Source organism: Cupressus sempervirens, chromosome 6 (genome assembly GCF_028749045.1).
Source record: "Cupressus sempervirens isolate cs-2001-9-10 chromosome 6, ASM2874904v1, whole genome shotgun sequence".
NCBI lineage: Eukaryota > Viridiplantae > Streptophyta > Pinopsida > Cupressales > Cupressaceae > Cupressus > Cupressus sempervirens.
The window spans coordinates 452,234,971-452,251,079 of NC_143123.1; the positions used below are offsets into that span (position 1 = coordinate 452,234,971).

Below are 16,109 nucleotides of genomic sequence, written 5' to 3' on the forward strand. Positions count from 1 at the left end.
TAAATACATTCAGACACAAATTTAGGTAGAACCTCATTTGGGGGATCTCTGTTGTGCATTTAACATAAATTAGAAACATTCGAATCTAAAGAACTCTTGTACATTTATATTACATAAGAAACACAAACAATACTTATACAGATTGCAGAACCCATTTGAAAAACCTCTCCATACACTAAGAATTATTCTGAACCCATTGGAAAGACGTCTATTGCACATTTAAAAAAATATGAAGAGCATGAGCATTTCTTATACAGATTGATGTGATTTCTCAGTTTTCCCATCCAAGACAAAGGGGAGGCACAGTAATAAATAAATTTATGCAGTACCCATTTGAAAGCCTCCATCTACCTTTAAACAAAACTGATTCTAATGGCAAATACACTCAGAGATAGATTAATACAGAACCCATTTGAAAGACCTCAGTTACCCAATTAGCATATATTAAGAACATAAGGATTGGGAGAATTTTGTTGCAAATCTATATAAAGATTGATGTGATTTTCCATTTTTCCTTTCTTGAAGTGATGTGAAATACAGTAATAAACAAATTTATGTAAAACCCATTTGAAAAACCTCTTTAACAATGCTGCTTCTATTGATCTAGAGGACATATAGTTGGAACATAAAAGCAAAATTTAGGTCATTCAGTGGGATCCATTTAGCATCGTCATCATGAGAGCCAGAAAGTCATTGTAGCAGATTCCTGAGTGGGCAGAAGCACCGGCTGCCTCAATCATCTCCACAACATCCTCATCATTCACATTCACATTGTGCATCGCATCCTCCATGAAGCTCTTCAAATCCTTCACACCCACAACACCATCTCCATCCCTGTCAATCACTCTGAATGCCTCTTCCAAAGCTTTGTTTTCCCCACTTTTTTCTTCCCTCGTCATTAATGACATCAAAAGACCTTCAAACTCTTCAAGCTCCACAGACCCATTATGGTCTCTGTCTGCCACACATATCATGGATTCAATCTCCTCTCTGCTGAGATAAATGTGATTGTGGGTATGGAAGAAATCTTGGAGATCATTGAAAGCAATTCTTCCATCTCCATCTTTGTCCAAGGCGTTGAAGGCCTCTTTCACAGAAGGAGAAGGGCACCGTGATCGCCATAGATCGTTTCTCTTGCTGGGAGGGCACATTTTTCTTCAATGGTTGTTACTTTGTTCTCTTTTTGCACTTAAAACCGAAGTTAATAGACTCTGTGGTATGGGCGAAGCAGTCTAGACCCTAATATTGTGTTGTGAAGAGGCACAAGGAATCTCAGAAGATGCCCACATGAAGGAATGAAGAAAACGGAGTTCCGTTTTGAAATGGAGCAGACTGGAGAATCAACTATAAAGACAAATTCTAAAATAAAATGTGGGAGAGTTGTTGAGTAGAGACAAATTCCATGAAATGGACCGCCAGAATTCACACACGTAGCTGTCTTTTGTGTCTTGAGTGATGAAGGGTCGCCTTTTTCGGCCTCGTACTCTCAGCTGATGTTTTTTGGTATTGTATGGTAGTCCTCGAGAGGGAATTACATTTTCTTTAATTTTTTAGTCAACGGGCTATTTATTTGAACTTTACTTGTCAAATAATTGTCTAATGCCAAAAAACTAAATATACTAAATATAACTTGGTTTTTTGTGTTGCACACGAAAATAGCTATGTTATGTTTTCTAAAAAAATTAGGAACTATTTTTTGTGTGCGTAGGGTTTGACCCACCTAATCTTATCCATTTCGTAAAAAATCTAGCAGTTTAGAAAAAAGATTCAAAGAACTACAATTTATATGTTTTACACATCTTGTTAATTTTAGTGGATGACCCTCAAATGTCTCATCCAACTTCAGGGTTACCTGATTTCAGAAAAAAGGTGTCCACTTATACCAACCCCCGTCCCCCCACCCCCTCTTTGTACACCATCTTGGTGCACTCACCCTATATATAAGATTATCTAATTTCTTAGATATAGTTTGTGTAATTTTTAGAGTGATAAGTAAGAGATATTTTTATTATTTGTTGGTATGCAAATACTATGGTAGTCAACGTTGTTTAACATATTCATTTATGTAGTCTTTTAGGTTTTGTGAATAATTACTCATGAAACATGTGTCAATGAGTTTGGATTCTTGTAAACCACTACTCATGAAACATATGTTAATAAGTTTGACTATAAAAAAAACTACATAGTTGAACCTTGTTAGCAATATCATAATGCTTGTATCAATTACAAAAGTTTTTAAAGTTAAGAAATAGATGGACATGTTGACATATTAGTCAAATAAGGGCACAAATATGGCAATGCGGTGGCTGAGAAGTGCATCACACTATTGTGATTAGGGAAAAACTAGTTGGGCCACATGGGTTTGATAGCGACTCAATAGAAGATTCTAAATAGACACTGTCAAATGAGTATACTACTATACACTTGCTATAGTTTTGAGGGTACATAGATCTATGGTCCTCATATTGAAAGATGTGAAAAATCAGAAATGTCTATACATGAATACACAATATAACCTTTATGAATTATTTTAGTGTTGTATGACAAAGAAACTTGAGGCCTACAAAAATGTCCTCTTTGAATAAATTCAAAAATACATCAAGTTATTGTCGATCTTTATAAAATTGGGTCTCCTATACTTATTCACTAGGTTAGATTTAGGCTAAGATGAACCAACTTAAGAAATTGGCAAAAGAACTTTCAAAAATAGGAACTTGGAAATCTACAAGTCTAGTACCATGACAAGTTATCAATAGAGCTTAAAATGAGATCAAATATTTTGTAATTCCAAAAGCCTTCCACAAGTGAAGAATAAAATAAAGAATGTCGCTATATTTATTGGTATAATAAAACATTGTTCAAATGTATATTGTGATCCTTATATATTAATAAGACTTATGCAAGAGTTAAACTATAATTGAAATAAATGTTTTTTATTAAGAAAACAAGTTTTGAAGGGCCCCTGAAACCCTATACGTGGAAACGTTAAAGATTAAACATTTAGCCCATCAGGAAAAACAAGACAAAAAAGACAAAGCCAACAGATGAACAAAAGTCAACTATGAAAGGATAGCAAAGCAACCAAATTTTTAAAAAAACACAAAAGACACAGATAGCACTAGAACACAAAAATGAACTTACCCCATATTCTTTAAAAGCTTGACAGCCTGCATCTTAAGCCGATCCATCTTCTCTACAACATCCTTAATTTGAGTAACATGAGTAGAGACAGCTGTAACTATCTTCCTAGTACTGGCTTTGGTCCTTTTACTTGGCCATCCTTGTTGTCAGTAGCATTGCCTTGATCCTTGGGAACAATAATAATGGCCTTCTCCCCTACATTATTCTCCAAATTACTGATGAGAATCTTAATATGCTCACTGGAGGCTTTAAGGATTTTATAGCTTTGACCAACAATGCTTCTTAGAGTACTCTCAATTCCATTAACCTTATTGTCCAGCTCCAACACCTTGGCCTCCAGTCTATAAAAGGTCGACATATCAGTCAAAGAACCCATCATAGGGCTCTCCTTTCTAGTAGTGCCTGAATTCCTATGGCTATCAATCCTTCCCTCCAGGGAACCCATCCTACCCTTTAAATCCATGACTTGATGAAACAACCACTTGATGGATCTGAAATTATCCAACAAGTTGTTTTTGGCATTATTTAGCACATCAACGTTCTCCTCCTTTCTGTAGTCAATAAGGATAATCATTGATAGGTCAATAATCTCCTAGAGATCAACTTTACCTAGTTCCACCTCACCAACCATAAGATCAGTTTCCCATAAGATCAATTTTCTCTCTAGCTATGTTGAGCTTTACCGATTTCACTCTCATATTCTTCCAAACCATTCTCCTACCCTTTGAAGGAGTAGAGGAATCTTTTGTAGGAACCTTAACACGGGCAACATTCATTTCTAGGTCCTTCGCAACTAGAGAGTCATCCCCATACTAGTCTATAATAAGATTCAGAGGGGAATCTAAGCCCTTGTTGACTCTAGCATTACCTTCCCAACTTTATGTTTTTTCCATAAGGGCTTCATGCTTTTGCTAATTCCCACTTCTTCAATATTAGTTTCCATATCATCACCCTCCTCATAATAATCACCAGATAAAATGACATCTTTGTCTTGTTTCTTGGTCAAAGAGGCATTGAGATTTTTCATAGTCGGGCTATCCTTCTTCTACTTCTTTCCTAACCCCTTTCCAAGATTTTTTTCTACTATAACCCACCTCCTCAAGATCAGTCTCCATATCTTCATCCTCTTTGATGTAATCATCATCAAAACCCATAGCCTTCTTGACCTACTTCTTGCTTGGGGAAGCATTCATTTTTTCTTAGGCAACTTCATAAGGGCCTTAGAAGCATACCCCTTACCTTTTCCCTTACTTTTTGGAGCCACATCATCATCCTCTGAATTCAAACCCATGCTATCTTCACTTTTAGAGAAACCCTAGGATTCCTCTAACTCCTCCTCTTCATCCTCCACCATGCCCTTCACCTCAATGAATTTCCCCACATAATGAATTTTAATGTTCTCATAGTAAGCAACATTAAGCCATCATGGAGGGGAGGATTGGTGAGAGTTTTCTCTCTCAAACCATTAATACTAGCATTTATTGAGGATTAAAGATTAAAAAGAATGAAAATCCTAATGCCATGCTTAAAATGTGATGTAGGAGAAATTGGGGTTTCCTTGTAATCCTGCACTTTTGATCTTTCTGCTAGTTGCTACCAAGTTCTAGTTTCCAGTTACTACCAAGTTCCAATTGCTACCAAGTTCCAGTTGCTACCGAGTTCTAGTTGCTATTGAGTTCCCATGGCTACTGAGTTTTAGTTGCTATCAAGTGCCAATGGCTACCGAGTTCTAGTTGCTACTGAGTTCCAGTTGCTACCAAGTTGCAGTGGTTACCAAGTTTCAGTTGCTACCGAGTTCCAGTTGCTTCCAAGTTCTAGTTGCTACTGAGTTCCCCTATGTTCGCCGAGTTGTCTGTGTCTGGTCCCAGCTTGGGCCGACTTTGCTCACATTTAATTTTGGTATAGGTAGTTATGTTTGCTGAGAGCCGACTTGTGGTTTCTATATGTTCTAGAATGTTTTGTAAGTCGTTTTGGCAAGTATAAATAGGATGCTTAGGCTTAGAGTGAGGTGGATTTTAGAGAAGATAGAAAGAACAAGGATATGTGTCTGGAAATGAAAATTGTGGATCTGAAAGTTGTATTCTGTATCTGGCCGTAACCCAGAAGGCCTTACAGTTGGGCATGTATGAAGATATTTTTATGAATCGATAAAAGTGTTTTGCTCTCCTCCTTTGGTGGTTGTTCCTTGTGTTTGCTTCTGTTGTGTTAACTCTTGCAGGGTGGTTTGGATAGCTGGGTGAGCCCTTGGCCCTAGTTATTCACCCCTTTGCCTACGTCAATTGGTATCAGAGCTTGAGGTTTGTCCTTGTGGAGATTGGATCGTGTAGAACCCTGATTTGGATTTGGTTGTAGGGTGGTAGATCTGCGGATTTGACCTATAACTTGCAGAGGATTACGATCTTGCAAGAACCTAATTTGTAAAGATGATTCGTGGTAGAATAAATGTCGATGATTTAATCTTGGATCAGTTGAGACAAATTGTAGCCAAATTAGATGCTGTGGAGACAACCCAGAGGAGAGGAGCACATCTTGATGATGTAAGTGATGATGAAGCAACTACACCAAACCATAATCCAAAACCTGAAGAAGATCAAGATGAGGAAAGATTGTTGTGAGTGTTGTCTAGAGAAAATTCAAAGCCTGTTGTGGAAGTTGTCCCTTATGATGGAAAATTGGACACCAATGTTGTGTTGGATTGGATCTCTGATATGGAGAAGTTCTTTGAGTATGAAAACACTCTTGATAATAGAAAAGTGAAGATTGCAGTCACTAGGTTGAAAGGTCATGCATCACTATGGTGGGAGCACTTGCAAACTGATAGACAAAGGAGAGGAAAGGAGAAGATCAAAACTTGGTCAAAGATGGTGAACAAGGTAAAGAACAAATTCCTTCCTACTGATTACCAAGTTAGCTTGTTGAGAAAGATGCAAAATTTGAAACAAAAGGACATGATTGTGAAAGAATATACCGAGGAATTCTATAGATTGGACATCAAATTTGGACATGTGGATGATGATGTTGAGAAAATTGCAAGGTAAATTAATGGATTGAGATTTGGAATTTAGGATGAAATAAGTTTTATGAAGTTGAAAAGTGTAGAAGAAGCATATCAATATGCCTTGAAGGCTGAGGAGATCTTGACAAAGAAGCATGAACAAAGACAAAGAGGTAGAGGTGGTAGATTCCAGAGAGGTAGAGGTAGATCTTATGGAGAAAGTGGCAAATCTAACAGTTCTACAGGATAAAGGCAAATCTGAATGGAAGAATGATGACAAAAGAAAGACTGGATGGAAAAGTGGTAATTCTTACCAAGGAGGCACTAATTCTTACCGAGGAAGAGGTAATTCTTACTCTAGAGGTGGATTTCATGGTAATTTTTTTAGATGTGGAAAGAAGGACATAGATCTTTTGAATGTAGATCCTCAAAAAGTAGACAGAATAATAGAAATGCTATGATTCAAGAAGACACTGAGAGTTCACCAAGTGGACCTGAGGCTGGAGAAAATCTGATGGTTAGAAGAACCTTATGTAATAAAGGAAGTGATGAGGAACTTGTTTTAAGGAGAAGTCTTTTCAAAACAAGATGTAAGATGGTTGGAAAATGTTGCAAAGTGATCATTGATAGCGGAAGTTCAAATTTGGCATTAGAAGAGCTAGTTACCAAGTTGCAGTTGCAAAGGCTGAAACATCCCAAACCTTATCATGTTTCATGGATCAAAGATGAGTATAAGATATTAGTAAGTGAGCAATGCCTTGTGAAATTCAAAATTGGACATTACTTTGATGAAGTTTTGTGCGATATTATGCCCATGGATTGTTGCCATATTTTGTTGGGTAGACATTGGCAATATGATAGATATGTTGTAGATGATGGAAGATTGAATCATTATACTCTTTGGATAAATGGGAAGAAACAAACATTGTTGCCTTTGATTGAAAGTCCAGATGAGGTCAGTTGTACTGCAATAAAAGTTTGCATGGTTAAGGGGAAACAATTTGAAAAGGAAATGAAAAAGAATCAAGTCTATTTTGCCATAGTTCCTAGAGGACCGAGTGTTGGTAGCAATGACTGAGCAGTAGAAGCTAGTAATGACCGAGTGACAGCAGATAGTGATAACTGAGTGCCAATAGAAATTACCAAATTGCTAAATGAGTATAAAGAAATTATTGCTAATGATATTCCTGATGGTTTACCTCTAGTAAGAAGTATAAGTCATTGTATGGATCTAATCCCTAGAGCTAGTTTGCCAAACAAAGCACCATATAGATTGATACCTATAGAGAATGAAGACCTTAACAAACAAGTGCATGAGTTGTTACAGAAAGGTTTGATCAGAGAAAGCTTGAGTCCATGTGTTGTACTTGTTGTATTAGCACCTAAAAATAATGGAGAATGGAGAATGTGTACTGATTCTAGAGCTATTAACAAAATCACAGTGAAATATAGGTTTCCTATGCCAAGGATGGATGACATAATGGATTGTTTGAGTGGAGCAAAGTATTTTACCAAGATTGATTTGAAGAGTGGTTATCATCATATCAGAATCAGAGAAGGTGATGAATGGAAGACTGCTTTCAAGAAAAAAGATGGTTTGTATGAATGGTTGGTTATGCCTTTTGGTTTGACTAATGCACCTAGTATTTTCATGAGGTTGATGAGTGAAGTTCTAAAAAGATTCCTGGGTAATTTTGTGATTTTTTATTTGGATGATATTCTGATATTCAAAAAGACTAAGGAAGAACATCTTGAGCATATTAGACAAGTATTGCAGAGGTTGAAAGAGGAAAAGTTGCTGGTTAATCTGAAAAAGTGTTTTTTTATGCAAGAGGAGATTGTGTATTTGGGATCTGTGATTTCAGCTAATGGATTGAAGATGGATCTTGAGAAGGTTAAAGCAATTTTGGAATGGCCTACACCTGAGAATATGGGTGAGGTAAGATCATTTCAGGGTTTGGCTAGTTTTTACAAAAAGTTTATAAAGAATTTCAGTGTTGTTTGTAATGCTATGACTGAAACAATGAGGGGAGATAAAAAGGAATTCAAGTGGACAAATGGAGCTGACAAGAGTTTTAAGACTTTGAAACAAAATTTTGTTGAATTACCTGTATTGGCTTTGCCTGATTTCAACAAAGTATTTCAAGTTGAATGTGATGCAAGTGGTAATGCAATAGGAGTTGTATTAAGTCAAGAAGGTAAGCCTATTGCTTTCTTTAGTGAAAAGTTGAATGATGCTAAAAGGAAGTATTCTATGTATGATCAAGAATTTTATACCATTGTTCAAGTATTGAAGAAGTGGAGACATTATTTGATTCCTAAGGAGTTTGTGTTGTATACTAATCATAAAGCTTTACAATACTTGGAAAGTCAACATAAATTGAATCAAAGACATATGAAGTGGGTTGAATACTTGTAGAGTTTTACATTTGTGATCAAGCATAAGAGTGGAGTTACTAACAGAGTTGTTGATGCATTGAGTAGAAGACGTTCTTTGTTGACTGAAATGAAGGTTGAAGTTCTTGGTTTTGATGAAATGAAAGAATTGTATGATGTTGATCCTAATTTTTCTGAGGCATGGAGAGAGTGTAGAGCACCAAATCTAATAGATCACATAAGTAAGTATGATGAATATTTCATTCAAGAAGGTATGTTGTTCAAAGGTATTTAGTTGTGTATTGCTAGAAGTTCTATGAGGTTGAATCTGATTAAGGAAAAGCATAGTGGTGGATTAGCCAGACATTTTGAAATTGATAAGACATTGAGTTTTCTGAAAGAGAAGTATTATTGGCCACAAATGTATAAGGATGTTAATAAATTTGTAAGGAGTTGTGGAGTTTGTCAAGTTGCAAAAGGGGGGAGTCAAAATACTAGTTTGTATACACCTATTACTGTTCCTAATAAACCTTGGACTGACATCAGTATGGATTTTGCTCTTGGATTGCCTAAGATAGTGAAGGGGTATGATTCTATATTTGTTGTAGTGGATAGATTTTCTAAGATGGCTCATTTCATACCATGTAAGAAGATATCAGATGCTAAGCATGTTGCTGAACTTTTCTTTAAAGAGATTGTGAGATTGCATGGATTACCAAGAAGTATTATTTCAGACAGAGACAGTAAGTTTGTTGGTTATTTTTGGAAGACTTTGTGGAAGAAGATGGGTACTGAATTAAAGTTTAGTTCCACATTCCATCCACAAACAGATGGTCAGACAGAGGTTGTGAATAGAAGCTTGGGTAATTTGATGAGATGTTTAGTTAAGGATAAGCCAAGTAATTGGGAGATGGTATTGGCACAAGCTAAATTTGTATATAAAAATTTTATGAATAGGAGTAAATGAAAGACACCTTTTGAGATTGTTATTGGAATGCATCCTAGAGGTATATCAGATTTGAGGGATGTTGTTGGTGAAGAAAAGAGAAACATTGCAGGAGAAGAATTTGTTGATTTTATGGAGTCTTTGCATAAGGAAGTGAAGTTGAGATTAGAACAAAGTAATCAAAGTATAAAGAGAATGCTGATCAGTCTAGAAGACACCATGATTTTCAAGCTGGTGATGAGGTGATGGTTCATCTGAAGAAAGGAAGATTCCCAGTTGGAACATACAGTAAGCTGAAGATGAAATTTGGACCTTGTAAGATCTTGAAGAAGTTTGACAGTGGTAATGCTTATGAAGTTGAGTTACCTGATGACATGGATATATCTCCTATATTCAATGTTGCTGATTTATGCAAATATCATGAGTTAGATGATAAGGTTGTTGTGTTAAAAGATTATCCTAAGAAGCAGATTGAAGAGGTTGAAAAGGTATTGGATCAGAGAGTTGGTAAGAGTACAAGAGCAAAAGATTACTATGAGTATTTGGTGAAGTGGAAGAATAGACCTATTGAAGATGCTACATGAATTTCTCAATCTGAGTTGGATTCAGCTCAAGTTGTGACACTTGCATGATTCAGGAGAATTATTTTCTCCAACCCTAGTTGTTTGATGCAGGAGCATCTGGGGTTTCCTTGTAATCCTACACTTTTGATCTTTTTGCCAGTTGCTACCAAGTTCCAATTGCTACCGAGTTCCCATGGCTACCGAGTTTCAGTTGCTACCAAGTGCCAGTGGCTACCGAGTTCCAGTTGCTACCAAGTTCTAGTTGCTATCGAGTTCCAGTTGCTACTGAGTTCTAGTGGCTACCGAGTTTCAGTTGCTACCGAGTTCCAGTTGCTTCCGAGTTCCAATTGCTACCGAGTTCCCCTATGTTCGCCAACTTGTCTGTGTCTAGTCCCAACTTGGGCCGACTTTGCTCGCATTTAATTTTGGTATAGGTAGTTATGTTTGTTGAGAGTTGACTTGTGGCTTCTTTATGTTCTAGAATGTTCTGTAAGCCATTTTGGCAAGTATAAATAGGATGCTTAGGCTTAGAGTGAGGTGGATTTTAGAGAAGATAGAAAGAAAAATGATATGTGTTTGGAAACACAAATTTAAAGTTGGAACATGGGTCTGGAATTTGTATTTTGTATCTGGCCATAACCCAGAAGGCCTTACAGCTAGGCATGTATGAAGATATTTTAATGAATCGATAAAAGTGTTTTTATCTCCTCCTTTGGTTGTTGTTCCTTGTGTTTGCTTCCGTTGTGTTAAATCTTGCAGGGTGGTTTGGATAGCTAGGTGAGCCCTTGGCCCTAGTTATTCACCCCTTTGCCTGCGTCAAAATGGTTCAGAATGGCAAAGTGGTGCAACCATAGCCTTGAAAATTTGCCATCCAAAGTAATGTAGTATACAATAGCACATAGAAAAAAATGCCAAAGCTTCTTGATATATTTGGGTTGGAAATAGGTTTTACCTTCTTGCTTGACCGTGGCCTCAGTCTTACCTGACTCCTTGGGAAACTTTTCATTAGCAACATTCGTGAACTTCTTGTTCCTATAGAATTTTTTTCCCACAATTGGAATACCAATCACTTTGGAGATAAGTTCCTTAGTGATTGTAATATTTTGACCACCCACACTTAGCATGGCCTACTTCCACTTTCTCCAAAACAGTTGAGTGACTTGAATATTCACACCATGGAATCTTTCCATGAAGGTGGTCAAACCACCTTTCTCTAAAATCTCCCAAGCCTTGGTGCACTGTCTCCACTTCTCACAATTAGGGGGTTCTCGTCTCCTGTGTTGGCCTCCCATGTTTTTGTTTTGATTCTTGCTAACCAGAGAGCTATAGAAGAAAGTATTCACACAAAGAACTAGGGATTCATAACAATTAAACGCAATGGCTCTCAAAGACACCCAGGAAGCATGCGAGAAAATGGAGATATAATTATAAATGTCATCCTTTCTCCCCGTCTGGTATCTTGTAATCAACAATAGATTACTCGTAAGTATCTCCATTCCCATTAATAATTGATCCTTCACTCTCATTAATAGTGTCATTATCAATGCTTGACATGGCGTTCATAGGTAAATTCATATTTTTGTGCCAAATCATCTTATGGTCACACTTCACTACCACATTGGCAATTGAATCAACAACCATGGTCAATTCCCAATATACATGAGTTATATGGTATTTGTGGACATAGATTTAAGGATTTTAATAGTCTCCCTAATAATATTTTCAATAGTCCATGAAGGACTAGAGGAACCATTTAGGCACTTAACTATATTCATTGAATCATCCTCCAACCCAAGCTGAGAGACCCCATTGTCCTTAGTCAATTTGGTAATCTAAAGAGCAGCCATCACCTCAAAATAGTGGTTAGTCTGAGTTCCCAAGGGAAGGGCCACCACAGCTAGACAATGACCGAAATGATTTCATATCACTCCCCCCCACCTAGCCAGCCCAAGGTTACCCTTGGTTGCCCCATCAAAATTATCCTTGCACCAATCATCCAGAGAAAGAGTCCATCTGCTCTCCAATCTCCTCTTCTCAAAAGGATTCCCAGAATGCATATTCTCAATAACTAACCTCAAACAAAAACCGCCAACCCCTTTGGCATTAAGATTCTCCACAATGACATTTTCTAATTTGGAGTAGACCACCTTAGGAGGGGGAGCCTTATCCTTAAAAATTCTATTGTTCCTCTCTTTCCAAATACCCCAAAGAATATGAGGGAGAGAAAGAGACCACAAATTTTTGAACTCCTTGGAAGAGTTGAAAGGGAAGGACCATTGAGAAAAATAAGTTGTGATACCAGCTAGAAAAATCCAAGAAAGATTGATCCTACCCAAAAAAAAGGAACCAAATTTCTCTTAAAAAAGAGCAATGAATAAAAAGATGATTCATAGATTCAGCCTCCGAACAAAACAAGATGCACATCTTAGGTAAGCAAAAACCACATTTACACAAATTGTTAATAATTAAAATAAATGTTATAATCACATTGTTGGAAAATTGTCTAGCACTCCCCTCTGGATTTGTGACAAGGGCTTAACCGCCTCCTGCGTACTATAAGTTAAGTGGTTGTATCAAGCATTGACGGATCAAATTTTTGGTACAATGACAACCCCACTCTAATAAGTGACCTCATACCCTCGGGTAATGTTGAGCAAGAGATTGTTGGAAAAATGTTCAACACTCCCCTCAGGATTCGTGATAGGGGCTTAACTGTCTCTTGTGTACTATAAACGACAACCCCGCTCTAACACACATTACTTGAAATAAAATATATATGCCTTAATTAAACTAATTAGATATTTTAAAAACTGAACAAAAAAGTTAAATAGTTAAAGGCTTGTTCACATCCACAACATGTGCTTCCACTTTCACAACCGATTTACTAGAAAAACCAATGTAGAGTAATTTTCTAGCTAAATACCATGATAACACGTGTATGAGGGACACACGAATTTTTCCCTAGTAGTGAGGTGTAGACCTTTGCCAAACATTAGCAAAGGAACTCTCTTTATAGTCTTATGTCTTAGGGTGTTTTGTGATTTTTTCTTTGGGAACTTCAATATGTTTGAATGTTTCATAATAATGGCAAAATAAATAAGCCCTTTTGAACGGATTTATTAATATAAATATAAAAGTTTCACCTGAAAAAAGATTGGTAAAATAAAAAGGTTTGTGAACGAAAAATTTAAAAGTACTAAATGGTCAAAAACAAAATAGAGGCAAAAAAAAACTATATTAAACAATTTAAACCGACATATATTCATAAGGAGAAAGCATACATAACAACAAATATGAAATAGAAAGAGAAAAAAATGCTTTCAATGCAACTTAGAACTACTCAAGGAAGAAGAGAATATATCTAATTTGCAACATGGGTGTAGTGGAGACAACATGCCATTTTATTTTTTGAATAGTATGTTTGAAGAAACCTAGCTAGACATGATAGCAAATCAAACAATTGAAATTAATGTAAACCCACATATGTAAATAATAAGTTCCAAATTGTTTAAGTTTATGACAAACTATTAGATAAGATGTACAATTTTAAGAGATCCCATAATTTATTTTAGCCCATCTCTTTCATTAATTTAATCATACCCAAAATCTTGATTCAGTTACTAATATTATTGCACATTCTTATAAGAATGAGTGTTTAATAGTATGACTGCTAAAATATATATATACAACTGCCAATTAATTTTTCTACAATTTGAACATGCAGATATGAAAATACGACTGCTAAAAGCAGCTACAACTGCCTATTAATTTTTCCAGGGTTTGAACATCCAGATATGAAAATATTTTTACTTCTAGTTAATATGAAGTTAAGCTCAGATTTAAACAGAGAAGCATCTATACAGATATTAAGAGATTTTACAATTTGTTTTTAGGGTCCATCAGAAACAAATTAACATGTAAAACAGGCAAGAAGAACATCCGATACATATAACACAGATTGAGAAACATAAGCATTCTTTATAGCGTTTAAGGCGATAATTCAATTTTTGCTTCTTCCGACAATGGGGAATAATTTATAAACAAATTAATGCAGAATGTTATACAGATAATACATATTGAGAACATGAGCAGTAGAGATTGAGGTAATAGTTCTAACGATGATAAATACATTCAGACACAAATTTAAGTAGAACCCCATTTGGGAGACCTCTGTTGTACATTTAACATATATTAGAAACATTAGAATCGAAAGAACTCTTGTACATTTATATTACACAAGAAACACAAACAATACTTATACAGATTGATGTAAATTTCATTTTTGCAGAACCCATTTGAAAAACCTCTCCATACACTAAGAATTATTCGGAACCCATTGGAAAGACGTCTATTGCACATTTAAAAAAATAGTAAGAGAGCATTTCTTATACAGATTGATGTGATTTCTCAGTTTTCCGATCCAAGACAAAGGGGAGTCACAGTAATAAATAAATTTATGCAGTACCCATTTGAAAAGCCTCCATCTACCTTTAAACAAAACTGATTCTAATGGGAAATACACTCAGAGATAGATTTATACAGAACGCATTTGAAAGACCTCAGTTACCCAATTAGCATATATTAAGAACATAAGGATTGGGAGAATTTTGTTGCAAATCCATATAAAGATTGATGTGATTTTCCACTTTTCCTTTCTTGAAGTGATGTGAAATACAGTAATAAACAAATTTATGTAAAACCCATTTGAAAACCTCTTTAACAATGCTGATTCTATTGATCTAGAGGACATATAGTTGGAACATAAAAGCAAAATTTAGGTCATTCAGTGGGATCCATTCATCATCGTCATCATGAGAGCCAGAAAGTCATTGTAACAGATTCCTGAGTGGGCAGAAGCACCGGCTGCCTCAATCATCTCCACAACATCCTCATCATTCACATTCACATTGTGCATCGCATCCTCCATGAAGCTCTTCAAATCCTTCACACCCACAACACCATCTCCGTCCCTGTCAATCACTCTGAATGCCTCTTCCAAAGCTTTGTTTTCCCCACTTTTTTCTTCTCTCGTCATCAATGACATCAAAAGCCCTTCAAACTCTTCAAGCTCCACAGACCCATTATGGTCTCTGTCTGCCACACATATCATGGATTCAATCTCCTCTCTGCTGAGATAAATGTGATTGTGGGTGTGGAAGAAATCTTGGAGATCATTGAAAGCAATTCTTCCATCTCCATCTTTGTCCAAGGCATTGAAGGCCTCTTTCACAGAAGGAGAAGGGCAGCGTGATCCCCATAGATCATCTCTCTTGCTGGGAGGGCACATTTTTCTTCAATGGTTGTTACTTTGATCTCCTTCTGCACTTAAAACCGAAGTTAATATACTCTGTGGTATGGGCGAAGCAGTCTAGACCCTAAAATTGTGTGGTGAAGGGGCACAAGGAATCTCAGAAGATGCCCACATTGTGGGAAGGAATGAGGAAAACGGAGTTCCGTTTTGAAATGGTGCAGATTGGAGAATCAACTATAAAGACAAATTCTAAAATGCAATGTGGGAGAATTGTTGAGTAGAGTCAAATTCCATGAAATGCACCGCCAGAATTCACACACGTAGGTGTCTTTTGTGTCTTGAATGATGAAGGATCTGCCTTTTTCGGCCTTGTACTCTCAGCTGATTTTTTTGGTATTGTATGGTGGTCCTCGAGTACGAGGATTGTTTTAGAACTGAAATCAAATGTAGTTCACATATTCTTGGACACCTAAGGGGCCCAGGCTTTGACCCACCTCCTACAGCGTATTCTGGGTGGAACACTATCGTCAATGAAAAATCTTGTTATTATCAAATAGTCATTTGGGTTTTTTTAATTTGGTTGGGCCTAGATGTGTATGTTGATAATCTGAAATACTATTCTCAAATATATGTTCATTTGTTTTTTCAAATTAAGTTTTTTCTATTATTTAAGAAGCATGTTGATGATTTCTTTATAAGTATTAAAAGCTTTTTGATTAAATCATCTTTATAATTTGGAATAATGATGTCAAATATATGTTTGTTTGTTATTTTCAAATTAACCCTGTATTATTATTTAAGAGGCATGTTGATAATTACTTTATGAGTATTGAAAGC

The 16,109-nt window shown here is 36.2% G+C and overlaps 2 protein-coding genes across 2 annotated transcripts; both read right to left on the minus strand.

Moving 5' to 3' along the window:
- Positions 1 to 459: 459 nt before the first annotated feature.
- Positions 460 to 1,334, minus strand: LOC149553023 (calcium-binding protein CP1-like). Its single transcript, XM_089789827.1, has one exon. The coding sequence runs from the start codon at positions 1,149 to 1,151 to the stop codon at positions 648 to 650; it is 504 nt and encodes a 167-aa protein (XP_089645953.1). The 5' UTR covers positions 1,152 to 1,334; the 3' UTR covers positions 460 to 647.
- Positions 1,335 to 14,626: 13,292 nt separating this feature from the next.
- LOC149553024 (calcium-binding protein CP1-like) lies at positions 14,627 to 15,644 on the minus strand. Its single transcript, XM_089789828.1, has one exon. The coding sequence runs from the start codon at positions 15,306 to 15,308 to the stop codon at positions 14,805 to 14,807; it is 504 nt and encodes a 167-aa protein (XP_089645954.1). The 5' UTR covers positions 15,309 to 15,644; the 3' UTR covers positions 14,627 to 14,804.
- Positions 15,645 to 16,109: the final 465 nt, after the last annotated feature.